We start from the raw sequence: 26,705 nt of genomic DNA on the forward strand, positions 1-26,705 counted from the left end.
GTGGGGGCTACTCTTCGTTGCGGTGCGCGGGCTTCTCATTGCAGTGGCTTCTCTTGTTGCAGGGCATGCGCTCTAGGTACCCAGGCTTCAGGAGTTGTGGCTCACAGGCTCAGGAGTTGTGGCTCGCGGGCTCTAGAGCACAGGCTCAGTAGTTGTGGCGCATGGGCTTAGTTGCTCTGCGGCATGTGGGATCTTCCCAGACCAGGGCTCAAACCCGTGTCCCCTGCACTGGCAGGCGGATTCTTAACCACTGCACCACCAGGGAAGCCCGGGCCCTAGTTTTATATATAGTGTTTTATTTGCCTCAAATCTTTTTTTTTTTTTTTTTTTGTGGTACGCGGGCTTCTCACTGTTGTGGCCTCTCCCGTTGCGGAGCACAGGCTCTGGACGCACAGGCTCAACGGCCATGGCTCACGGGCCCAGCCGCTCCACGGCATGTGGGATCTTCCCGGACCGGGTCACGAACCTGTGTCCCCTGCATCGGCAGGCGGACTCTTAACCACTGCACCACCAGGGAAGCCTTATTTGCCTCAAATCTTTTTAAGAATTTAAGCGTAAAGCTAGGTGGTGGATATACAGGTATTTTAAAAATATTTTTTCTTTGTTGATATATTTGTGTATTTCACAATTAAAAAGATTAAATGAGATAATGTGCTTAAAGTATTTAGTAAAAAACACAATTCTGCTAAGGGTGAGGTTCCTTTAGACCACAGCCTTCAACGTTTCTTCCTTCCCAGAGGTAACAGCTCTTATCAGTGTGGAGTGAATTATTCCAGAGTTTCTTCTATGTATTTGTGTACACAAATATATATCCTTAGAAAATATATGGTGATATTTATGTTTTAATATTTTTAATGTATGTATTTTTCTGCAGCTTTTTTTCACTCAGTAATGTGTCATAGAATCTTTCCATGGTATATAATAAATTATCTCATTGTTTTTAACTGCTTAATATTCTATAATATGGATAAACCATGATTCATTTAATATGGATAAACCATAATTTATTACTCTGATAGCTACTGGGTTATTAAAATAGTGCTGCAACAAACATCTTTGTGTGGACCACTCTGTGAACCCATGTGTGTTTAGGATAGATACTGAAGAGAATTCCTTTGCGTATAGGGCATGTGCTAAGTTACATTTGTAATAGACACTCCTAGTTGCCCTTCAGAGTGGCTGTGGCAGTTCACACTCCCACCAGCAGAGGGAGGGGCTCTTTCCTCCACACTGCCACCAATTGATACTAAAAGACATGAATTAAAAACATAGTCAGTGGGCTTCCCTGATGGCACAGTGGTTAAGAATCCACCTGCCAATGTAGGGGACACGGGTTCAAGCCCTGGTCCGGGAAGATCCCACATGCTGCGGAGCAACTAAGCCCATGCACCACAACTACTGAGTCTGTGTTCTAGAGCCTGTGAGCCACAACTACTGAAGCCCGCGTGCCTAGAGCCTGTGCTCCGCAACAAGAGAAGCCACCGCAATGAGAAGCCCACGCACCGCAACGAAGAGTAGCCCCCGCTCGCCGCAACTAGAGAAAGCCCGTGTGCAGCAACGAAGACCCAACGCAGCCAAAAATAAATAAATTAAAAAAACAAACAAACAAAAAAACCTGGTCAATGAAAACTGATACCTTGTTTTAAGGTGGATTATCCTGATAGTAGTGAGGTCAACCATCTCTTCATGTTTATTGGCCTTTTCTGTTTCTTTTTGTGTGGATTGCCTGCCCATGTCCTCTGCTCATGTCCTCTGCCCATTTTTATTTGGGGCCGTCATTTTCTATTGATTTGTAGGATTTCTTTGCTCTACTTTCATACTTTGCTTTACATCCAGGGGCAGTGTCTCTTCTTCTCAGAACTGTCTTGACTATCGCACATTTCTCATTGACATATCTTTAAAAAATTTTAGAATCAGTGTATCAAGTTCAATGAATAACCCTGTTGAATTCGGTATTGCTTTTATTATTACAGGTCATTTTGGGACGAGTTATCATGTATATAATCAACACCATTTGTTTAATCTTCCTTAGCCTAATGAGCCCATTCTGAATAGTCGTTTATTTAATGCTATTGATGTGTGATAAAAATTAGAATAGTTTACCTTACTGTCAAGTCTCATTTTCTTTTGAAATAATTATTATCTCTTTCAGCATATTTCTTTTTAAAATACCTATTATCTGAACTGTTACAACGGGCTACTGGTGGATTGTGCAACAGCAGGTGTCTTGTTTTTCTAGCAATCCCCAAAGTGAGACTGGAGACAATCTACATTTGCGGCGTAGATGAGATGAGTACCCAGGATGTCTTTTCCTATTTTAAAGAATATCCTCCGGCCCACATTGAGTGGTTGGATGATACCTCCTGTAAGTAACCCAGGTTACTTGAATATGCTTTTGTTTATGATATTAAAAGAATTTTTGCCATCTCAAATGGTGAATGATTTTGGCCAGACTATGTCTAACCTCTGCCTTTAGCCTAGGAGAGAAAAAATTGCTCACTGCTGAGAACCAGAGTGCGTTAACCAGCCTGCCAGATCGTACTCCATGCGTATTCTAAGTCAGCTCAGAGGTGGTTACCCGGCCTCTAGGAGGATGGTTGTTGGCAGCTGAGTCCAGGGTACATGACTGAGGCCTCTCTTAACACCCACAGTTTCCCAACAAAGGGGTGGGTCCAACTGCATAGACTTGGGGCTGCATTTTCAGGGCTTTAGACTTTGTCATTGCAACTTGCCATACAGCTTTTCAGAGGGCTATCTCTGACCTAGAACTAGACCAGAACCCTCTGACACAGTGCCAGACCTCTCATCTCTGCTTGCTTTGGACTGTGTTTTCTGGAGCTTCATCTGCTGGCCCTAATCTGGGGACTGTTCCACTTGTGAGCTAACTGTAATTTTTAACTTGCGTCCCCTCTCCAAGTCTGGCCTGACCTTTGGTACCCACTCTGCTGGCTTCTTGTCTTGTCTCACTTCTAGTCTGGCTTTACTTTCTGCCAGTGTGCTGACCTGCTTTTCCCGGCTGCTTTCTTAGATGTTAATTCATTGAAAGAAGAAGAAGCATGACTGAGTAAAAGTTTTTCTCCTTTTTTCTTTTTTCTTAGACCATCCAAATCAGGGGATGGCAAGCCTTTTTTATAAAGGGCTGGATGATAAATATTGTAGGCTTTGCAGGCCATACAGTCTCTGTGGAATCTACCCAGCTTTGCCGTTGTAGCGTGAAAGCAGCTATAGACAATATAACTGACTGAGCCTGGCTGTTCTCTGTAGAACTTTGTTTACAAAAACAGGTGGCATGTGTGTAGTTTATTATACGTTAGTTATAACTAAATAAAGCCGGTTCAAGTATAAATAGATAAATGGATGGGTGATGGATGGATGGATGAATGAATCAATGATAGCAGGTGGTGGGCTGGATTTGCTAACGCCTGATTTATCTAATTAAAACTGTAGCTAAGGGATGTTAGAGTCAGAGGAACCCTTAGAATCATCCAGTTCACCTATCTCGTATTGTACATCAGAAACTGAGAAACAGAAGCGGGAGGTTATTTGCTCAAGACCATGTGGCGTATTATTAACAAAGATGAGACTCTTTAGACTTTCATTTCCCAAACTGAGATACAGGAGTAACATAAGTTTGAGAAACGCTGCTTTAAAGTTAAACTTCTCAAAAACCTTTTCTTGCTAACTTCTCTTAAAGAAGCAAATTAAATTGATTGCTGCAAAGCCAGGTGGCTGTCACGCCTCCATTCTATATATCCCATGGATGCCATCGTCACCCACACTTCACAGTAGGGAAACATCATTTAGCATGTCTGGATAACAAGGAACAGCAGAGGGCTTCCATGTAGGGGGCAGTAGAATAAAGGATAATCTAAATTTATTTGAGAATTTTCACCATCATCATCATCAAGAACTGCTAACACTTATGTATAACAACCACTGTATGCCAGGCAGTTTTAATATACAGAACCCCTTTTCATGGAATACTTGACCATTATTTTGTGGACCCAGTTTGGGAATGTAGCTCTAGGTTGATTTTATCAAAGAAGTTTTACTACTAGGTTCTGTAGTTCCTTTCATTAGTTGGTGTGTACATTTACTGATGCCAGTCCCTAGCTGAATGAGACTTTAGCAGTGAATATGATGTAGTCTCTGTTCTCAAGAAACTTAACCATTTGGATGTGATGTAACGTGTTATCTTATTTTAGGTAATGTGGTTTGGTTGGATGAAATGACAGCCACACGAGCCCTTATCAATATGAGTTCCCTGCCAGCCCTGGATAAGATAAGAAGCAGGGATGCCAATGAGGACAAGTCGTCTGAGAAAAGTAAAAAAGGTAACTGACCACAAAGGAGGGACTTTGGGGCTAAAAGTCCTGTCCTTTACAACTTGAGTTTCTGTGCAGTGTTCTATAGCATCTCATCGCCAGTTATTTCTGAAATAAGCTGTGATGCTTTGGATCATTAGTAAAGAGGAGGAGAAAATATTAGACTTAGCATGCATGAGATGGAGTTAAGATTCATCTTGTCCCTCACGTTCCGTTTTAGACAAGCAGGAAGACAGTTCCGACGACGATGAGGCTGAAGAAGGAGAAGTTGAAGATGAGAACGCAAGTGATGTAGAGGTCAGTGAGAGGGCAAAGGTGTCTGTAAGGTTTCACTGTAAACAACTGCTTACTGTCTTGGTATTTAAGCCTTAAAGACTTAATACAGTACGTTGTGTTCCTCCTCTGGCTTTCACCATTATACCTCCTGAGGGGGCACCAGGCTCTTGGCCTTTAGGTTCGTGTGGCTATAATGAATGATTCATCTTGAGATCTTAGTACTCACACTTCTGTATGAAAGGAAATGGTTTTATTGAGAAATCCTTTGAAATGCTATCAAATCAGTAAAATTAAGGAATAGCAAGTAATGGCATATTTCCTAATGGCATATGTACTGTTGTTGGAAATATTAAAGTGTATTCATTTTAAAATTATTTATTAAATGCCTACCATATACCAAATTCTAGGTGCTGGGGGTATAGCGTCCAGCAAAACAAAGTCCTTACCCTGTTGGAGCCTACATTCTAGTGGGGTAGACAGACAATACACTGATACACAGATATGTAATATAATGTCAGGAAGTGATGAGTGCTGTGAAGAAAAGTAAAGAAGGGTAAGCAGATAGAGAATGATGGAGACGTTTCTTTTAGACAAGGTGGTCAGGGAAGACCTCTGACTTAGACATCCTGCAGAGGAACTGGTGCTGTAATGCTGATGGGTATTAGTAAAGGTAGATTGCTTTCTTAATCAGTGGTAACTTTGCTGCTGAATGAGTATGAAAAAGGCTTTAATTTTTATGTCGAAAATGCTCTTTTTTCTTAAGTTGGACACGTTGTCTCAGGTAGAAGAAGAATCTCTGCTAAGAAATGATCTTCGTCCAGCGAACAAACTTGCTAAAGGAAATAGGTTATTCATGAGATTTGCTACAAAAGGTAAATGATAATTGGTATTGATTTTTATTTTTTATTTATTTTTATTTTTAATCAAAGTGATTTTTATTGAGTGACACCTCTCTTGAATCAGAACCTAGGTCAAGTAATCTCAAAGATCCTTCAAACTGTAATATTCTGTGCTTATAAAATCAATGACTTGCTGCCTGAGTTGGAATTTCACACATTGAAAGTGAATATTAGTTATTTGTACACTTTTGTGGTTTCTAGCTAAAGTAAGTTATTTTCTGTCAAAGCTGGTTTGTCCCATGTGCTTTTCAGCCAGTTTATCATCTGAACTATGAAAACTTTAAAATTGTATTTTAGGTATCATAGCAATACCTTCCTGGACATTGCTAGTAGCGCCATTCAACTCTAATTCTCTAAAGAATTAAAGAAAAAGCCTCTTAACAATTCATAAGGCTTTTTACACATAATGATTTGGGTACACATTAATAATGTGTGTGTGGTGGTGGGGGTTGAGTCAGTTGAGAGTTAATTGGAAATGACAACTCTTCACCCCTGAATACTTCAGTAAGTATTTCTGAAGAACAAGGACTTGGTTTTACACACAGTTATCAAAATCAGGGAACTTAGCATTAATACAATACTGTTACCTAATTCGGAGCCCACGTTCAGATTGTACCAGCTCCCCACTCTGTATATTTAAACTACCTGGGGGAAGAAAAAACTACCTGGCACACAGTGAGTGCTGTGTCAGTGTTAAGAGTTCATGCCTGCTGCTGCTGCTGACAATGATGATTATCAAATACATTTGGATTATTCTTTATACTACTCCCCCACTGAACTAGGATCCACTCTAGGCCCGGGTGTTTAAGTCTGCCGTGTCGCCTTAGTCTCCCTGAATATGGAACTACTCCTTTGTTTTCCTTGACTGGGACATTTTTAAAGAGGATAGGCTCATTATTTTATAGGCTGCCCCTTAGTTTGTCTGGTGTCTCCTAATTAAATTCGGGTTGTGCGTTTATACCACAGACGTGACATTGTGTCATTTCCAGTGCATCATATCAGGAGGCACATTGTATTTATTTATCCCCTTCCTGAGGATGTTAGCTTTTATCACTTGGTTAAGGTAATGATCACCAGGTTTCTCCACTATAAAGTTACTCTTTTTCCATTTATAATTTAAAGGTCTGTGGGGAGATGCTTTGAGGTTATGTAAATAGCCTGTTCCTCATCCAACTTCCATGCCATAGCTTTAGATCCATTGATGACTTTTTAGCTCTCTCATTTATTAGTTGGCAGTCTGCCGTAAGGAAGAGCTTTCCCTTTTTACCCATTTGTTTATGTATTTACTTATCTTTTTTACTTATATCAGTTTAGATTCATGGAGTTTTATTCAATGGGTTATCATCCATTCTATCATTATTTTGATTCACAAATTATTTTGGATTTGGCCAGTAGAGCCTCTTCAAACTGTGTTCTTGTGACACGCCTTCATGATTCTTTGAGTTCTTTCTTTATGGCACAATAAAACATCTTGTTTTGCCAGACTCAACTTGTACTTTCCCTGCCCCAGATCTGGAATCAGCCATTTCTCCAGGGAGCTGGTGGGCATGCTTTTTGTAGGGTGCACATTCTGGTTTGTGACACCAAGTTTGTCTCTAGCACTGGGCACATTCTCATTGGTGTTCATCCCTTGCATTCAGTGAGTGCCCAGGGAGCTGTCAAGAGACCTTTATATTATGAAAATATGTGTGCTCACTGACCACCTTTTCTTCCTGTTAACTAGCATTTTAACTTGATAAATGGGGTCTTGTCTTCATTTACTTATTCGAGGGACCATTTGTGTGCATTCTGGATATATGGTGCTGTGCTGTTTTCCTTAAGCCATTTTGAGGAACATCACGGTAAACTGGAAAAAAAATGGTTTGCCAGATACATGGACCTGTGTATAATCTGTTTCTTTGACCCTGATTCTGTGTTATTGGAGTGTTGTCATTCAGAAGTGAGTATCATCTTTCAGGGGGCAGTGAAAATGCCACCTCTTCTAAAAGCCTTTTTGATTCCTGAACGCTGGTGATAACTGATGTTCCCCTGTGCTTCTTGGAACCTAGTATATTGTATTGTTGTTAATAGTATTTTCTCTATGAAGTCAGCTCCCTAACAGCAGCTTAACCTCCCTCGTCTCTGAATTTTGCTCCACCCCCTCCACAAGGCAGTGCGTTAGGAGGCGCTCAGAGAGTGAGTGTTTCTAGTGCGTCCTCCCCTTTTGTTGGCTGATTGTGCTGATCTGATCCCAGCCATGAAAAACATTCTTTTTTTTTTTTAAACCCATTCAACATTGTCTTCACACTCACAGGAAATCCTTGGTAACTTGTAATTAATTTTTAGATGACAAAAAGGAACTTGGAGCAGCAAGAAGAAGTCAGTATTACATGAAATATGGGAATCCAAATTACGGAGGCATGAAAGGAATTCTTAGTAATTCTTGGTGAGTCCAAAACCTTAAAATACAATAGTTTAAATAGTATGTAAGCTTTTCATAATCCTTCAGTTGGTATTCTGCAGTGGAATGTCAACACCATATGTGGACGTGAAGGAAAACAAGAAGAAAGAATTCAAGATTTTTAACTGTGGTAAATGGTGTGAGAATGCTGACTTTCAGTTTCATGTGAAATATCTCGGTTTCAGCACCTAACATTGTGTCAGGGTGTAGTTGAAATTAACTAGTGGATTTCAAGGCCCTTCCTGCTGGTTTTTGATTATGTGCTTGTTTTGGCAATGTTGCAGGAAGCGAAGATACCATTCCCGTCGCATTCAGCGGGATGTGATCAAGAAGAGAGCCCTGATTGGGGACGACGTTGGCTTGACATCCTATGAACACCGACATTCCGGTAGTTGCCTGCTCAGCTCTTGGGTAGACACATGTTTGGCTCCTGAAATCATATTTTTATTCTTAATACAGTCTCTTAAGGTTCCAAACTTTATCATCCTCTCTTCCTTGCCCTCACCCTCTGCCAACATATAGGAAAGTAAGTCAAGTCACAATTAATTTGAAATTGCCCCGTACAAAGAGGTCAAATGATTTTATAAAAGCCGTTCTAACAATAAAGGCAAGATGTAGGAAAAATTAAAACTTTTCTTAGGAATCTAATTTTCCTATTAATATCAAAAGCTGCATGAAAAAAATTTTTTTAATTATTTTGTTGGATGAGTTGATTTGATCGTTCCTTTGTCTGATGAAAATAAGCTGCTATGTTTAGCGTTCTGTGCTTATTGGCTTGTGCACGTGAATGCCTCAGTAAAGTGGGATATCATGACTTGGGTTTCATTTTGTTTCTTCTTTTTTCTTTTTCTTTCTTTTTCTCTTCCTCTCTCTCCCCTCCCTCCCCCCCCCACCCCCCCTGCCTCCCTTCCTCCCTTCCTTCCGTCCTTCCTTTTGGTGCTTATTGTGAAAGAACCATTTTCATTAAGTTTTATAAAGATTTGTTTATTTTGAGTCTGATCTGTGAAAATCTTCTATATGCTTTGTAGAACCAGCCAAGTCAGCATACAAACACAGAATAACACGCATACACATTTATCATTGTAATAGGGACAGGGAGAGATGAAATCTCTACATTTTAATTTCATGTGAATATCCAAACTTGTATATTTGAAATCTGCATCTTAACGCACATACTTTTCTGATACACAGTTAGGCTTTTCCAATTTCAGTTACTTTTATTTTCATTATATAATCTTTATATTCATATTAAAGAAATTAAAAAACAAATTGCCTCTAATTCTAGCACTCCAAGATTAACAACTGATTTCATTTTACATTTTTCCTTTGTCTCTTTTCACAATAAATACTATAATAACTGTTGTGGACATATATTTTATATTCTGCTTCAAGCATTCCACTTACAAGCATTTTTCCATGACTTTTAAAGGTACATTTCATTATTCATGGTGGTTATGTTCTATAAAGTCACCGTGATCATTGAAAACCATTCAGAGACTCTAATCACACCATTTTTTTTTTTTTGCGGTAAGTGGGCCTCTCACTGTTGTGGCCTCTCCCGTTGTGGAGCACAGACTCCGGATGCGCAGGCTCAGCACCCATGGCTCACGGGCCAAGCCGCTCCACAGCATGTGGGATCTTCCCGGACCAGGGCACGAACCCACGTCCCCTGCATCTGCAGGCATACTCTCAACCACTGCGCCACCGGGGAAGCCCTAATCACACCATTTTTGTCAACTGATCAGTATATAACTTTGTTTGATGTGTGTTTCTGCTTAAAGACACCTCATTTACTACATACCGTTGATTCATTAACATTGGACTCGAGGCCAGCAGCAGTGTAACTCATGCCCGAACAAAGCTTATCTAACACACGTATTTTCTCCATATGGCACATCACAGCCTCATTGCGTTTAGGAACACTAGACAGCTTTGGAACTATGCTCAGAGGCTATTTTAAACAAGGGAATCACCAATAAAAGCCACAAAAGTGTTAAAAATTAGCACTCGCTGGACTGCAAAAAGGACACTTGTTTACAGTGTGAGAGAGAAAACAAAGAAGATGTGGCTTTGCTTGCCTGCAGCTGGGAACATGCATGGCTGGTGCCTCAAATTTTTTGCTGCTCCTATGCATGTCCACAAATGACCACGAAAGCACCATGGGTTTTGACTCTGGAGTTACAAATAAAATTGGCAAATTCACAAATACAGAATCTGTGAATAATGATGAGGGTCTGTATTTTAGATAACTCTGTAATATGGCATCAGGCTGCTCGTTCATACTTTACCTAGACATTCTTTGTTGTCGGGATCAGAATGGTAACCAGATTAGCCCTATTATACATAATGCCCCAATAAACTCTAAGGATGGGAATCCCATCTTTTAAAAAGGTCACTGACGTAGAATAGAAAATTGGATTTGTTAGTTTTAGGGCTTTTCCTAATGTTTTTTGGTTAAATTCCTTAGGACTAGTGAATGTTCCTGAGGAACCCATCGAGGAGGAGGAAGAGGAGGAGGAGGAAGAGGCGGACCAGGACATGGATGCTGATGACAGGGTGGTGGTGGAGTACCACGAGGAGCTCCCAGCCCTCAAGCAGACCCGGGAGCGGAGCACGTCTAGGCGGTCCAGTGCCAGCGGCTCAGACTCGGATGAAATGGACTATGATCTCGAACTGAAAATGATTTCCACCCCTTCGCCAAAGAAGAGCATGAAAATGACGATGTATGCAGACGAAGTGGAATCTCAGCTGAAAAATATCAGGTAAAAATATTTTTTTCTTTTTATCAGTGCTAGCTTTTAATTTGATTTAAAAAATTACTAAGTTCTTCTTAATACCAGTTACTAACTTCTTCTTAATGCCTCTTAATTTTATATCCACTTTTATCTTTTCTAATTTCAGTCCTTTGTAGAATTTGAATAAAAGCATCTGATTTTTCCTCTTAATGTACAAGAGGTGATCCTTGTTATAAAAGCTGTAACGATATAGAAAGTGAAGTCACCTGTAATCTCCTCTTCTAAGAGAACGACTGTTAGCAATTGGGTGAATTACTTTCCTGCTAGTTTTATGTGTATACATAACACACAGAGAAATTATAGATATCTTTGTACAAAAATTAAGTTATACTGTTTACATTGTTTTGACATACGCTTTTTCCATTTAATGTAGTGTAGACGTCTGCTAATTTTTCAAGTGTATGTAGTCCGTTGTGTGAAAGTGTCGTTGTTTACTTAACCAGTCCCTTATTGATGGAGATTTCTGTTCTGTTTTTTTTTCCCTTGGCTGCGCCATGCGGCTCACAGGATCTTAGTTCCCCAACCAGCGATCAAACCTGGGCCCTCGGCAGTGAAAGGGCAGTGCCCTAACCACTGGGATGCCAGGGGATTCCCTGGATTTCTGTTTTCTTACTGTTGCAACAACTAGATAAATTCTAGTTACTGCATAAGTCAAGGCACATGTTTTAAAATGTGATGTTGCTAAATTTCCTTCCAAAAAGGTTTTACTCAAATTACCACCTGTTGCCTACATAATTCACCAACCTTAGGTATTATCACTCTGATTTTTGCTATTCATGGACGAAAAAATACAGTTATTTTAATATGCGTTCTTTGATGACCAGTGGAGCTGAGCAGATTCCTGAGGGCAGATCGCATATGCATGGCTCAGAGAGGGCTCGAGGCTGGGGTGCTCTCTAAGAGTTCTTGATGGTGTGTTTGGGAAAAGGGAGGAAAAAACTTTTAAGCTGGTTGGTTTGTATGGCCTTGTTCACATCCTTATTTTTAGTTTTTAGAGAACTTTCCAGTGGCAAATGCTGCCAGAATAATGGAACTCGTCCCCTGACATGGTGGGAGAGGTCTTTGGCAGAGACATCTGTCCTTTAACGAAAGGGGTTGTAGACTCCGTTGTGTCTAGACTATAGCCAGATCACAGCCTGGGTGAGCAGAGGCCTCCAGCCCTCTGCAGGCCTCTACTTAGCCTTTGTCCCAGGAGGAGGGGGCTCGCAGGTACGTGCTCTGCGATAGCTTGCAGATGCCGTGTGCAGAAACCACCCCGGAAGACTCGGGCCTGCTCAACCCCAAGCAGCCTCTTTACAGCAGGCTGGTCCTGGCTTTTGTAAGCAAATAATTACTGGTTTATGGTGTTGTAAGTGAATGTTCGTTGGCCATGTTAATTGGGTTTCTTAAATTGTTTTTCCAGAGTGTATGAGATTGTTGTATGAGTGTTATCCCACAGTTCAAGTTGGTTTACTGTTCCCCCACCCCCCTTTTTAAAGGAACTCCATGAAGGCAGATACTCTATCTACAAGCAATATAAAAAACCGAATTGGTAACAAATTAACACCTGAGAAATTTGCAGATGTCCGACATTTGTTAGATGAAAAACGTCAACACACACGTCCACGGCCACCTGGCAGCAGTACTAAAACAGGTATTGTTGAGTTGTGTATCTGGGCTTCATTCTGAGTTCCAGAAAGCAAATGCCGACAGGGATAGGTTCTTGGATAAAACACTGTCATTTACGGACCAATTTAGTAGTCCTGATTCATCACTTCTAAATTTTGGGTTAGGCATTGGCACTTCAGGACATGAAATTTAATCAGACTTTTGCAATACTCATTTTCAATATTTTTGTCCCAAACAATTATTTTACTCTGTATGTCATTGGTATACTTCATACATAAGGATAATAGAAATTAATTCGGGTTGTTGTATAAATGGTTAAGAGTTTGAACTGGTTAGTTTATATGTGCAAACACGTATATAGTGGGTACTTGGCCATGCCTGCTGTGTGCCAGGGCTAGATGCTGGGAGTGTTAGAAGTCTTTGCAGGGGATGCAAAGTAATCATAGAACTCAGATGGAAAAACATAAGGGCACACATTCAGGTAATTCCACCTGAAGCAGAATGGAGTAAGTGCTGTGATAGGGCACTGTAAGCAGTGGGCTGTGGGAGCAGAGAGGGGAGGTGGATCTTTTGGGGGAAGATCTGTTGTGGGATGCTTCTCCAAGCACGTGGCTGTGGAGTGAGGCCTCGGAGAGGAAATAGGATCTCAGTTAGCAAACCTAATTTTTTTGAGGTGGGAAGTAACCTGATCTTATATCTATTTTAGAAAGGTAACTTGGTGGCGGCGTAGCATGTGACAGAGAGTTAAGTAAGTAACAAGGGCCTGAACTAGATCAGGGACAGTGGAGGCAGAACTGATGACAGTGTCAGCCTTGGAGAGGAAGAAGACTCGGCGCTGGGAATTGCGGGAGGAAAGGGAGAGAAGCCAAGGGCCCAGGCCTGAGGGGCTGAAAGATGGGGGTGCTGTCCTCAGAGAGCATAGGCAAGGTGGGTGAAAGCCCAGCACAGGGACTTGCTAATAAATGTGTTTTTGTGGTTGCTGTTATTGTGAGAGGGAGCTCAGGAGGACAGGCAGGTTTCTGGGGGGGCAGGGCTTGGAGGAAAAACAAATATGATTTGGGACATCTTCCCTTGATCCTTTGCTTTTTGTCAGTCTCATTACAACTGTTGTTCAATGTAATAGTTTATTGAGAACTTCTTACATGTTCAGAGATTGCGGCTTCTGTCCTCAGGGAGCTTGCAGTATTTCTTGTTAGCCGAAATGTTCGTGAATTATTTGCTCTGCTTGATCCTACTACAGAAAACACAAAGCAGACAATTCTGCCTGAGAAGTTCCTTTCTGGAGCAGTCAGCTAAGGTTTTTTTCCCCCTGCGAGCCCCTGGGGATTCTCATTTGAATTTTCCCAGAGAATCCAGACTCTGTAGAGGGAAGGCTCTTAAAAGCCTGGTTGTGCTGGGCCCCATGTCCAGCGCGTGTCTAAATCTCGGGGGGATTTGGTACCAGGTCCTGCAGAGATCTCAGGTTGACAGTACAGATAGCAAAGCATATGCACGTGGTCATGGCAGTACTTTTTTTCTTTTTCTAGATATACGCCAGCGATTAGGAAAAAGACCACATTCTCCGGAAAAGGCTTTTAGTAGTAACCCAGTCGTTCGGAGAGAGCCCTTTTCTGATGTACATAGTAGGCTAGGTGTTCCCAGGCAAGATGTTAAAGGCCTCTACTCTGATACTCGGGAGAAGAAATCAGGTTGGTAACACTGAAAACTGATGGGGAAGGGAATTGGGTAAGAGCAGAGACAATGGGTGTAGCACAGAAATACTTTGTTAGCAGAAGGCAGGAAATAGCATATGACAAAAATAAATTATTTTTCCTCTTTCATTATAGTCATTGTCATCATCATCATCATCATCATCATAATGGTAACAGTGTGGAAAATTTAGAAAATGGGAAAAAAGACTCACCCCTGATTCTTTCTGTTTAACACAAATACTTTTTAGTTTCATGCTATTCCAGTCTTTACCCATATAAATATACTATTATTTTCATATATCATCATATCATAGGCATTTTTCCACATTGTTATAGCTTTTATAAATAAAACTTTTTTTTTTTTTTTTTTTGCGGTACGTGGGCCTCTCACTTTTGTGGCCTCTCCCATTGCGGAGCACAGGCTCCGGATGCTCAGGCTCAGTGGCCATGGCTCACGGGCCCAGCCGCTCCACAGCATGTGGGATCTTCCCGGACCGGGGCACGAACCCGTGTCCCCTGCATCGGCAGGCGGACTCTCAACCACTGCGCCACCAGGGAAGCCCTTATACATAAAACTTTTAATTGCCTTACAGAGTGTCTATCTTATGAAATTCTGTGTATTTCTCTATTGTTAAATATTAATATTTGAAAATTAATGGAGAGTGGGCAGAATCTGAAAGTTGACAGTGTAGCAGGCCCATCAGTTTGCAGAATGTTGTAGCTGGGAAGATTTGGGAATGGCCCAGTCCTGGCAGAATGAAGTTGTCCACGGACGGGATGGTGAGTCTCACCAGGCAGGGGCAGGTGTAGTATAAGCAGCCTCCCAGGTGATTCTGATGTGCCTAGCATGGGGTAGGGTGGGGTCGGGGGGCACATATCCCCGAGCTGAGAGAATCTCCCGTTGGGTCCAGTTCTCTCGGTCTGCAGGCAGGGGACTGCAGCCGGGGAAAGGAGAGGATCTGCCCAAGGCTGCACCATGGTTGCAGGTGCCACGGACAACCCCCCAGCCGCCCCGCTGGCTCCATCCCCGCCCCCCGCCCCGTGCTTCCTGCACGTCAGGTGTTGCCAGTGCCCCTGTTTCTCAGCATCGACTGCTAGAGCTGAAATGCCTTCTCACCCAAACAGGTAGTTTATGGAATCGCTTAGGATCTGCACCCAAGACCAAAGAAAAGAACACGAAGAAAGCGGATCACAGGGCGCCCGGCACAGAGGAAGATGACTCCGAGCTGCAGAGGGCATGGGGGGCTCTGATTAAGGAGAAAGAACAGTCTCGCCAAAAGAAGAGCCGGTTAGATAACTTACCATCTCTCCAGATTGAAGTTAGTCGGGAAAGCAGCTCTGGTTCAGAGGCAGAGTCCTGATGCCCTTGGGGCCCAAGGCAGCTGCCCTGAAGCCTGACATTCTTTTGCAGGGTGGGGTGCACAGTAGGAACCCCCCATGCGGGAGTTGGCGCCCCTCCCGTTCTGGCTCATGCAGTCACCCTCCGCTCTTGCTACTTCAGCAAGACATCTTAAGAATGTGACATGTTTTGAAGGGCATCTATCTAATCTTTTGCTGCAGAGTTATAGTTCTGGGCCCTCATTTCTTTTCCCACCACCCCACAAGCTTTACCCTTTGAGGAAAAGGCAGCCCTCCAGATTTTGTAGACATTTTTCTTAATATTTTTAACATTGTGTCTTTTAAAAGAAATGTTTTACACAGTTCATCCAAAGAGCAGAGAACTGAACTTCTCACTATTGCCTTGGCCCTGACAGCTGTTACCAGCACCCTTTTTCCAAGAAAAGTCAATTCCCAGGTGCTTATTGGACAGCCTTCGAGGGGGAAGATGAGGGAAGCTGCCAGCTCACCCTTCCAGGATCCTAGTGTGGGGGCCGAATCTCATGGACCTGACCTCAGAGGTGCACCCATGCCGCCCAGGTAGATAAGAGCCGCAGCGTCGATCGCCCTTCGTTCCTCCCTGGGGATTTCTGTTAGGGGGCCTTGTTAGCAATCAGCTTGCAGTGAAGATCAAGTTCAGTGCTGTGGGATTTTTAGGAACAAAAAACTGTGACTTTGGGGTGGATTTTTGTGCTAGGGGTGGGGTCATGGGTTAATGTTGAACAATTTTTAAGTCTGTATTATGTTTAAAAAATATTAATGATTTAAAAGTTTAAATTTTTAATTTTTATATGTGAAAATATTTCCTTTTGGCTACGAGGGAAGCTCAAGTGGTGTCTTCTTATGTGCTGTTAAATATATATTATATACTTTGGAAGAAGGCAAAGAGGGGAGCCGCATTATTTTTAAATGATCCCAACTGTATAGTCTGTCTGTTGTACATAGAGTTTACCTTGCTTTTTGGCCGCTGTAGGGAAAAAAACCCATCCACCTGAGATGGGAACCTGTCATTTATTATCACTTCAGAAGTGATAACACTGATATTTATTCTTTCTGTCTCCAAGTTCTGGCACTTGAAGACTTCTGCAAAACTGGCAAATAAGATAATAGTTACAGAAATTTTAGTTCATTTATTTCTAAACTCCTTTCAGATTATTTTACCATGAGAAGGTGGTAGGTTATTTTGTCTTCCTGTCTGATTTTTATTTTGAAGTATTTAGTGTTGTATTCCTCTGCAGGCTTAAAAATAGTGTCTTAACTTCAATTCAGTAGAGCTTAGGAGTTAAAGAGAATAAAGCCTGTGTTGCTTGTGTGATGTCACAGCCCCTTACCTGTCTGGAATGTTCAGCACCCAGTGCAGCTCAGGGTTCTAGAGCTCTTTGCTCTGCCTGAGCTAATGGTCACATGATTAGTTGATTGCAGTGCGGTGCGGTGGAGGGCAGAACGAACGCTTTGTTTAATAAAGAAGGGCGGGGAGACTTGAGAGTTGCAACAAGAACTGTGTTGTCCATATTTTGTTGGTTAACCTGCTTTTTCCCTCCCTGTAGAAAGATGAGAGCATGTAACCATGATATGTTTCAGCTTCCTAGTGGGATTCTAGGAAAGAGCTGGTTCTGGTTTCCCTGCCAGTTGAGACCTAAGGTTTCTGAGGTTTCTCAGCTCTTTGCCCATGAAGCACACAGCTGGGAACCAGGTTCTTGAGGAGGGGCCAGGGTCTGGGCGGTTGGTCAAGTGAGAAGTGCAGGGGCTGTAGAGTCAGAGACGCCGACCCCTGGCTCTGCTCCGTGGGCCTGGGCCTCAGTTTCCCCTTCTAGCAAATGAATGGGCTGGTACCTGAGCCGCTGGCTTCGTTGGTGCGTCTTAATGGTGTTTTGCTGTCTCAGAGCGGTGGCTGCAGCGGGCTGGCCAGCACCAGTGTCTGCGGCAGGTGCGGGGAGTGTCAAGGAGACAACTGAGGGTGTGCGTGAGGTTGTGGACGGGACTACCCCCACCCCACTCCAGTCTCTGGGCCACTAGTGAGACAAAGAGGTCCCCGTGGTCAGGGTCCCCACTGACATGCTCTCTGCAGTGTTCAGAAAACTCCCCTTCTCAGACTTTCCCTTGTGTTTCCCAGTCATGACCCTTTCCCACCAGTAGTTCAGGCCCACTTGTCCCATGGCCTTTCAGCCCTCACCAGTCTTTTGCTAGGGATCAAGGAAGGCTTTCAGGAAGGGCGGTGGTATGTAGTTAAAACTGTTGTGACCAAGAAAAATGCCTACTTCAGCAGCCTTGCAGTTCTCACAAACACGCACAGCTCAGAAAATTACCTTTAAAGACGTTAAGTTTTATTTCCCAAAGTTATTGGCCTTAGCCTCTCACTCTCCAGCCCACTCAGGCACTCAGATCTTGCAGCGTCTTACGAGTGTTCTGGAAGCCCAGGCCCTTTCTTGGGAGCTGGGGAGCAAAGATGGATAGTCGGTTTAGTCTTTACACATATGAGATTTTAGATACATTTTGCTGCTTGATAATAATTACAGATACCTCATTTCTGTTTTCCACTCTCCACCTTGGGAGAGGTGCCAACTACCCAGGAGAGCTTGTGGAGCCCAGCACACAATGGAACCTCTCCTCCCCTGGCCTCCTCTAGCCTGACCCCATGAGTCCCTCGCCTTAGGTCAGAAACTGTCTTCTCCCACTCCATCCCTGCAGCAGCCTCTTTACTGGTTCCTCTGCCCTGTCTCTCCTTCTCCATTCTGCACACTGCAGCTGGGATGAACTTCCGGTGTTGTTAGCAGCTTCATTGAGAGATGATTTACATAGCATACAGTTCACCCATTTAAAGTGTACATTTCAGTGGCTTTTAGTCTATTCACAGAGTTGTGCATCCATTGCCATAATCAATGTGAGAATATTTTCATCATCAAAAAGAAACCCTGTGCCCATTCGCAGTACCCCATCCCCTGTTCCCCACTGGCAACCACTAACTACTTTTTGTGTCTATGGATTTATCTGTTCTGAACATTTCATATAAATGGAAATCATACACTTTGTGGCTGTTTGTGACTGGTTTCTTTAACTAAACATGTTTTCGAGGTTCATCCATGTTGTAATATATATCAGTACTTCGTTTCTTTTTATTGCTGAGTAACGTTCCATCGTATGGGTATACCATATTTTGTTTAGCCATTCATCAGTTGATGGACCGCTGGGTTGTTTCTACTTTTTGGCTGTTACGAATAAGGCTGCTGTGAGAATTCATGTACAAGTTTTTACATGGACATATGTTTTCATTACTCTTGGGTTATATACCTAGGAGTGGAATTGCTGGGTCCTCTGGTATCTCTATCTTTAACCTTTGAAGAGCTGCCAGACTGTTTTTCCAAGTGGCTGCACCATTTTCCATTCCCCCCAGCAACGTATGAGGGTTCCAATTTTTCCACATCTTTGTCAAGACTTGTTATGTTTCGATGTGAATTGGTATCTCATTATGGTTTTGATTTGCATTTCCTTGATGACTAATGATGTTGGGCATCTTTTCATGTGCTTCAGGACGAACATTCTTACGAAGGTTATTCCTATTACTCCTCTGCCTAAAAGCATCACCATTGCCGATGGGATAAATTCTGAACTCGTTTGACAGCTCACGAGGCTGGTCAAGATCTAGCCTCTGGCAGTATCGCTAGCCTCTTCTCCCCATCCTCCCCGACCTTCTGCCTGCTGGTTTCCTGGAGGCATCTTGATCTCACCAGCCTCCCAGACTTTGCTCAGTGCTGTTCCTCCCCCCAGTGACCCCCTGGTCCTCTCCTCATCCCACTTCAGCTTTGCCTTCTCCTCTCCCTCATCCTCAAGGACTTACAAACCTCTCCAGGAAGCTACCTGCAACTTCCAGAGCAAGGTTATTGGCCCTGTTATGTGTCCCGTGGTGCTGCCACGAAGGAGTCTTGTTACATTCCAGGTTTAGGTTATAAAGTCATGCCTAGGATAAAAATTGAGTGTAATCAAAACTCCTTTCAGACACCTTGAGGAAGGCGCCATGTTGAAGACCATTCTCGCAGGGTGCAGTGCGGCTGGTTCCTGCCTGTGCAGGAATAGGTCACAGTTTCTTTCGCTGAGCACCAGGAGAAGTGGTTAGCCTGCAAATAGGGCCGTGTTATGCCAGCAACACTTATTTGTAGCTGTTAGACTCACACTCAGGCGAGCAGTTCGCTTTTGAAGAGGCTCTTGGGAACTGAGACAGGCCACGGGAGCAGCAGGGGCACAAGCTCACCTCTGGCCCTCCCGCCTGTCTGCTCAGGGAGCGGAGTGGCAGATGGAATGGCCCAAATGACTTAAAACTGTTTTCCTTGACTTTTTTTTTTTCCTAACTTTTTCAGACAAATACCATAATGTTTGCCTAAGTGAAATATGTGTGTAATGCCAAATCTCTGTACCCCCTCAAGCCAGCGCACCGGTACGCTGGGTCGCAGTTCCGTCTTCCTGCTTTGTCTTCTTGTTAGACTGTGAGCTCCGTGAGAGCAGGGCCACATCCGGCTTGGTCATGGGCTTCCCCAGTCCGAGTGCCGTGCCTGGCACCTGGCAGATCCCCTGTACACATAGCTGGATGTGTGAATTCCCCAGCTGCTGGAGCAGCTCCATTCTCTGAAGCCCCGGCATCCTCTTACAGGCTAGTCCTCGTGGTTCTGCCTTGTACACACAACACTTTATTTTCATGTTGTGTTTTCCCTGCTAGCAGCCCCTGTGAGCAGGCTTCTTCATGTTGTTATCTGTTCTTCCTACCAGGCCAGTCCAGAGTAAATGGTGCCTAAAAAGTGTTTGGCAAATGAATGAATTGTGGGAAGCCAACCCAGCTCTGGCACCTTTGTCTGCAGGCTAGTCTGCTTCTAGCGGAGACTACCAGATTCAAAAAAGAGGAAGGTTGTTCACAAGTGCATAAATCGCACTTGCATAAGAAAGAATCTCATTAAGTAGACCTCCATGAAGTTCAAATTTTGATGATCTGGCTGTATCTGAGCTGAAGCTTACCTGGCTTTGTAAAGAATTTGCTAGAGAGTCATGTAGATAATCCAGAATATTTTTTAGAAAGCATTCATCTGCACCCAGGAGACCAAGAAAGGAAGCCGGCGGGTGGATCAGAGGCCCCAAAGAGAGACTGCTGGGCCGATTCTTAGCATCTGATCCAATTGGTGAGGAAGTGACAGCAGCCCAAAGAAGACACAAAGAAACAACTCGTTCCTGGCAACAACTCTTTTGCCTAAAGTAGGCTTTCCACTGTCACGCGGAGCAGTTTTAAAGTTACGGTGAAATGCTAACAGGCAATTTGGATTAAAGTTAACAGCAAATGACGGCTTCACAGATTAATTAATTGCTGCACAAATAAGTTGATGTACAAGTATTTGCTTTTAAATCTTACACAATAAGTAAATTAGAAGTCAAACCATTTTTTTCTTTGAAGAACTAAAAGGACAGAATGTCTTTGATGAACTTGAGAACAGCATACTGGCTTCAAGGCAGACTGTTGTTGTGTAGTCTGACCAATAATAATGTAGAACTTTTCTTACATGTTTATAAAATAAATCTTAGAAGAAAAATAATACTGTAGCCTTTTTTAAAACAATGAAATTCTATGAACGTTTCACAGAACTTGGATGTTCCTGGGAGCGGTCAGGGAAATGCTGGCTCAGAAGCTTATTTCAAATAGTTGTGAGGCATTGCAGTGGGCTTTTGCCCTGCTATAAATACAACTCTAGGGTATGGGTGGTCTTTAACCCACCAAAGTCAGCACCCGGCACCCGGGGTTCTTACCTGGTTTTGTTGGAGCAATTCCAGAGGCCCCCTCTGGATGACAGAGTCTTCAGTAGTTGAGATTTTGTGTTACCTCAGACTGTGTCACCCCTGCCTCGGGACCAGTGTTGGTTAGAGCAAGGGACCACACCATCGACAGGAGAGGTGATGAGGCCTTCCCGTCCCTTCCTGGGGCTGTCGTGTGTTTAATGCGTCACCTCTTAGTGGCAAGAGTTCGTCAGAGGGCCCTTGAGCGGGAGACGGCACTGTTTTGCTCAGGTAGAATGTCTTTGCGGGGGGGGTCAAATGGGGTGATGGCTGGGGCTGGGCCCGCAGCCTTGGGGACTCGTTCTAGCTCATCTGCAGACTTGAAAAAAAAACCCAAACAAGTCCCTTCGCTTCTTGGGACCTCAGTGTTCCTGCCTGTCAGATGAAGGGCTCAAGTGGGATGACCTCCAGGTTTCCTTCTAGTGCTAATGTCAGTTCTAGGATCTTTGCTGAGGTTTCCCAAGGAGCATCAGGAGCGTAAGTTGGACGGGAAGGAGTTGGGGGCAAGCAAGAGACCTAAGCCCTTGCACCCTTGGTTCCATGAGCCGGTGCAACACCCCCGCCCCAGCCCTCCGTTACGAAAGGAGAAGGAGATCCTCTCCCTTGCTCCCTTCCCTGCTTGCCCCCCTTCCCCAGTGCACACACACCATTCTGTGTTTCACTTGGGAGATTTTTTAGGAGGTAGCCCAGTGTCTTAATCAGCTCAGGCTGCTATGACAAAATACCATGGACTGGGTGGCTTAAATAACAGAAACTTATTTTCTCAATGGTCTAAAAGTAGAAGTCCAGGATCAGGGTGCTAGTAGTTGGGTTCGCACGAGGCCTCTCTTCCTGGCTTGCAGACAGCATCTCACTGTGTGCTCACATGGCCTTTCCTTGGTGCATGCGCTTGGAGAGAGAGATGTCTCTTCCTCTTCTCAAGCCACCAAGCCTATTGGATTAGGGCCCTACCTTTTTTTTTTTTTAATTTTATTTATTTTTGTCTGCATTGGGTCTTCATTGCTGTGCGTGAGCTTTCTCTAGCTGCGGTGAGCAGGGGCTACTCTTCGTTGCGGTGCACGGGCTTCTCATTGCAGTGGCTTCTCTTGTTGCGGAGCACGGGCTCTAGGCGCACGGCTTCAGTAGTTGTGGCACGCAGGCTCAGTAGTCGTGGCTTCTGGGCTCTAGAGTGCAGGCTCCGTAGTTGTGGTGCATGGGCTTAGTTGCTCCATGGCATGTGGGTTCTTCCCCGACCAGGGCTCGAACCCGTGTCCCCTGCACTGGCAGACAGATTCTTCTTAATCAGTGTGCCACCAGGGAAGTCCTGGGCCCTACCTTTTTGATCTTAATTATCTCCTAAAGGCTCTATCTCCAAATGTAGTCACATTGGGGGTTATGGCGTCAACATATGAATTTGGGGAGGGGGACACAGTTCAGTCCATGGCACCCAGTAATGCAAGGGTCCCAGTGTGTGTTTGTGGAATGAGGTCACTGCTTTTTAAAAGCTCACAGACTGGGAGGGATTTTGATCCATGGGTCTGAAGGCAGTAGGGTTTGTAGTTCAGAGTCCTGGTTCTGGAGGAAACAGACCCATTTGATTGAGTCCACTCGGCCACTTACTAGCCGTATGGCCTTGGGCAGATTACTTAACCTCTGTCTCTGAGCCAGCATCCTCATCTGCAAAATCGGGATAACCGAGTATGGTGGCTGTGAGGATCAGATGAGGGCTTGCGTGGAAGGCCCTTGGCACTGAGTCTGCGTCCCCTCCTGACGCTCAGTCAATGGGCGTGATTACGACTGCTTTTCAGTCTTCCCGGAGCCCCTTTGCCAGCTCTGTCCTCTGCTGCAGTCCCGTGTCTAGTCTCAGTAACATCCTCACTCTTCCAAATGCCCTCCTCCCAGCCTCCTAGGACTCAGAAGGCAAGTGGGTAATTAGAAGTATTTCCTGTGTCTGGGGGCGATGAGGCAGGCCTGTGGGGACAGCCCCCATCCCCTGGTGAGTTGTGCTGTCCGCTCACTCTCCAGACAAAGCAGTCAGTCCTTTCAGCTCAGGCTGAACATGTGTCCTCCATCCCCTAACTTTTAAAACTGTTTATTGTGAATCAATTTAACAATTACAGAATCGTTTCGAGGGTAGACCAAGGAACATTTTGCCACATTTCATTATTCATTCTTTTCTTCCTCCCCTCCCTCCCCCCTCACCCCCTTGTCCCCCACCAGCCACGAACTGTTTGAGAGTTACTTGCCTACATCGCGTCCCTCTACTCCCTAAATGTAATACTTTAGTGTGCATTTTCTAAGAACAAGGACATTCTCTCATATGACCAGAGTATTGTTATCAAATTCAGGAAATGTATAATTTTAATCAGTACAATAGTACCTAATCCGTGGTTCATGCTTCAATTTTGCCAACTGTCCCAATAATGTTCTTTTCTGGTCTAGGATACAATCCAGGATCACACACTACAGTTAATATCCTGTCTTTAGTCTCTTATAATGTGGAGCGATTCCTTTGCCTTTCTTTGCCTTTTATGATGTTGACGTTTTTGAAGTGTTCAGTCCCGTCATGTTGTAGAATTCCCTCAAGTTGGTCCCTTACCATTTGTTTAAAGTCAAATGAGTTAAGAAGCCATTTTCACATTGCTTTTGGATGTAGCATTATATAGCCTGGCTCTGACTTAGGACCTTAAGTCTGGGTTTGTGGGGACAGCAGTTACTGTCAGAAGGGCTTGAAGGGCCCCTGCGTGCTCGTGATTAGGGGTCTGCTGTGCCGGCACCAACAAGCTTGGAAAATACATCTCGGACGGATGCAGGATGAGTCAGCATTCTGGAAGTCTCCAAAGATGCAGAAAATGGCCCTGCACCTGTTCCAGCCTCCACTCATCAACTTTGCCTGGCCTCCAGAGATGTCCTAAAGTTCACACTCCAAACCAAAGTCCTGTTTTCTCTCAGAAACCTCCAGCAGGCTGCAGTCGTGGGTTCCAGCCTGTCCTTACTGCTGCTCTGCTCTGCGGCCTGGGTCTGTTCTCTCCCGCTCTGGGCCAGTGGTGGGAGGGGAGCCCCTCCTTGCTCAGCCAAGTGCCCCTGGCACTGGGAGCAGGGAGGGAAAGAGTCACTGAGCCCTGAGTGTGGGAAGACAGCCAGCGCCCTGGCCTGTGACGAGGTTGAGCCAACTTGGGGTGATCTTCGTCGTGATCTGGCGGACGACTCATCAGACCTGGAGCTTTGCTTTTTCATCTGTTTAACTTCTCTGTTGGATGGTATATACTGTGAAAAACAGTGAATCGTAATCTCTATTCAAACAACCGTGTAACATCAGGGAACTATCGTGCTAGTCGGAGGTATTTTGTCAGACCAAAGCAAACAATGCAAGGATGTTATAAGTGACATCAGTCTTTACAGAACTTTGGCCAAGCAGGCTTTCACTGTGAGAAACAAGATAAAATTGATTTTCATCTAGTCATTAAGTCATCACCATTGTCTGCTGTGTTTTAACACTTACATTAACACTTCAAAGCGCTCTCCCTGGAGATGCAGGCATTCATGTGAGAGAGACATAGAGGCCCCTGCCTTTTTGATTGTAAATTAATTAAAATGAAATAAAATTGAAAATTCAGTTCCTCGGTGACTGGTGACATTTCAAGGGCTCAGTAGCCACATGTGGCTGGGGCTCCCGTGTTGGACCGTGCGGCTCTAGACCCTCATCGCCGAGTTCTGTTGGACAGCACTGCTCTGCACGGCCAACAGTCTGGGAGGTAGAGGTGCGGGAGGGACTTCCTTCTGCGACAGATGTGGTCACACAGGGAAAGTTGGACAGATCGTGAAGCTGGCATTTAAATATGACTGCAGGCTGTTGGCAGTGTGTCCTCTGGGCTGCTGGGTTGGATCAGAGGTGTGCTGAAAGGTGCATGGAGTGTCACTTCTTCCGTTGTTCTGGTAGCCCAGAGCTCTGTTGGGTTAGTTCCATATCATGGGCTGTAGTCAGGTGTTAACGAGAATGCAGCCAAAGCCGCACTGAGGCAGCGATTCAGGCAGCACGTGGGTCTTTCCACTCACCTGACCTTCCGCAGTCTCAGGGCCTCGCGTGCGCAGGCGGAGTGCCGGAGCCCCGAGCTGTGAGGGTGCTTTCGGTAGGAAGGACCCTGGGCCAGGCGCTGGGGTGAGGTGTGTAGTGGCGGGTTCCGGGGCAGGGCATGGGGCTGGGACCCACCCACGTGGATGCTAAACAACGGCTGGATTAATACTGCTCCTGCACCTCACACATCTGCTGCTGAGATCATCCAGCCCTGTTCCCAGGCCAAACCTCGGCTCACTGTTCCACCAAAGCGTGGGTGATGGGGCAGGGCTGGCTGGTGTCTCTGAGCTCCCAGGACCCAGCCCACAACTGCTGAGGAAGCCACGCAGCCAGCCGTTTACAAGTGAAGCGTCTGTGTCTACTTGAAAGTGCCTGCCTGCCTGTGGTCCTTGCCTGTGTGTGCGCCTCTGTCCCCGCCTCCTGGCTGCCTGAGCCCTGGAGCTGCGGAGGGAAGCTGAGCGAGTCGAGGCCCACGCCGCTGCCTCTGCTCCAGCCAGGATGTGGCTCTTCCACACTCTGCTCTGCATGACCAGTAAGTCAGCCTCACCCCCTGCCCCGAGGGGCTGCACAGCCTGTCCATCTGCGTGTCTCTGGTGGGGCTCAGAGCCTGAGGGCAGAGAAAGTCTGGGGACTCCCCCTGGAAGCCCGTTTTGCTCCGTGGGTCAGACCCCCAGGTAGGAAGGACCTCTGAGGCTCTGTTGGCTGCTGACAGCCTGTGGCTTTGGACTCCAGGGCTCTGCCTCCTGTTCCTCCCGCCAGCTCCCCTCCCCACGCAGGCCGTCTCCCCTGGAACCCACTCCAGGCAGCCCCTCAGGTCTGTGCCAAGCTTGTCCCCAGAGTGTGGAGGCTGGTGCGGCCCACCCGCCCAGCGGAGCCCCACGGTTTAGCTGAGGAGGGTGAGGACCCCGTGCGCAGGTGAGCACTGATGAGAGACCATGCGGCGAACGCGTGGGGGGAGCCTGCTTCCTGTTCCTGACGTTAGGTCCCCTGAGAGAACCTGTATGGGGGGAGGGGACACTCCCTCTCCACTGCCTGGGGTCCCATATGGCCTTTAAAACTCTGGAAGCCCCTTGGGGCAAGCCAAGCCAGGAGCCTGCACCCCGCCACTAGGCCCCAGGGATGAGAATAAGCGTGGTCAGCGAGCCCCTGGGCACTGCTCAGATCCAGCCTGAGGCGAGGGTGGTCCTGTGTAGTGATCCGGCAGGCTTCCCGGGCTTCCCTGCGCTGGCCAGGAGCTGGTCAGAAGAATGAGACTGGACATCAGGCAGGTGTAGCTTCAGGGCTGCTGGGAGCCTGAGTTCTCCCCAAGGATGGGTGGGGGCTAGCTAGTGAACGCCAGACAGTGGCTGAGAGCTGAGGCCAGGCTGGGAGGGGGCTCAGAATTAGCACCTACCATGGGGCCAGATCACCCAAGAGGCAGGCCAAACGTGCA

General features: G+C 45.2%; 2 protein-coding genes across 4 annotated transcripts in view; both read left to right on the top strand.

Moving 5' to 3' along the window:
- NCBP3 (nuclear cap binding subunit 3) overlaps nt 1–24,705 on the top strand; it is a 35,542-nt gene extending 10,837 nt beyond the window's left edge. The window contains exons 4-14 of one of the 3 annotated variants that reach the window (XM_033847974.2): nt 2,153–2,365; nt 4,206–4,334; nt 4,546–4,622; nt 5,365–5,473; nt 7,826–7,925; nt 8,225–8,328; nt 10,408–10,702; nt 12,214–12,368; nt 13,870–14,031; nt 14,170–14,204; nt 15,160–15,315. In XM_033847974.2, the coding sequence (XP_033703865.2) occupies nt 2,153–2,365; nt 4,206–4,334; nt 4,546–4,622; nt 5,365–5,473; nt 7,826–7,925; nt 8,225–8,328; nt 10,408–10,702; nt 12,214–12,368; nt 13,870–14,031; nt 14,170–14,204; nt 15,160–15,180 (1,400 nt within the window). In that variant the 3' untranslated portion in view covers nt 15,181–15,315. Of the gene's footprint in view, nt 1–2,152; nt 2,366–4,205; nt 4,335–4,545; nt 4,623–5,364; nt 5,474–7,825; nt 7,926–8,224; nt 8,329–10,407; nt 10,703–12,213; nt 12,369–13,869; nt 14,032–14,169; nt 14,205–15,159 lie in introns of all 3 variants that reach the window. The other 2 variants (XM_019926874.3, XM_073797619.1) reach the window with 2 other exon arrangements.
- Nucleotides 15,815–26,705, top strand: part of ITGAE (integrin subunit alpha E) — a 68,588-nt gene continuing 57,697 nt past the window's right edge. The window contains exon 1 of the mRNA XM_033847972.2: nt 15,815–15,951. Within this exon, the coding sequence (XP_033703863.1) occupies nt 15,915–15,951 (37 nt within the window). The 5' untranslated portion in view covers nt 15,815–15,914. The remainder of the gene's footprint in view (nt 15,952–26,705) is intronic.

The sequence above is a fragment of the Tursiops truncatus genome, chromosome 20 (genome assembly GCF_011762595.2).
Source record: "Tursiops truncatus isolate mTurTru1 chromosome 20, mTurTru1.mat.Y, whole genome shotgun sequence".
NCBI classification, from domain to species: domain Eukaryota; kingdom Metazoa; phylum Chordata; class Mammalia; order Artiodactyla; family Delphinidae; genus Tursiops; species Tursiops truncatus.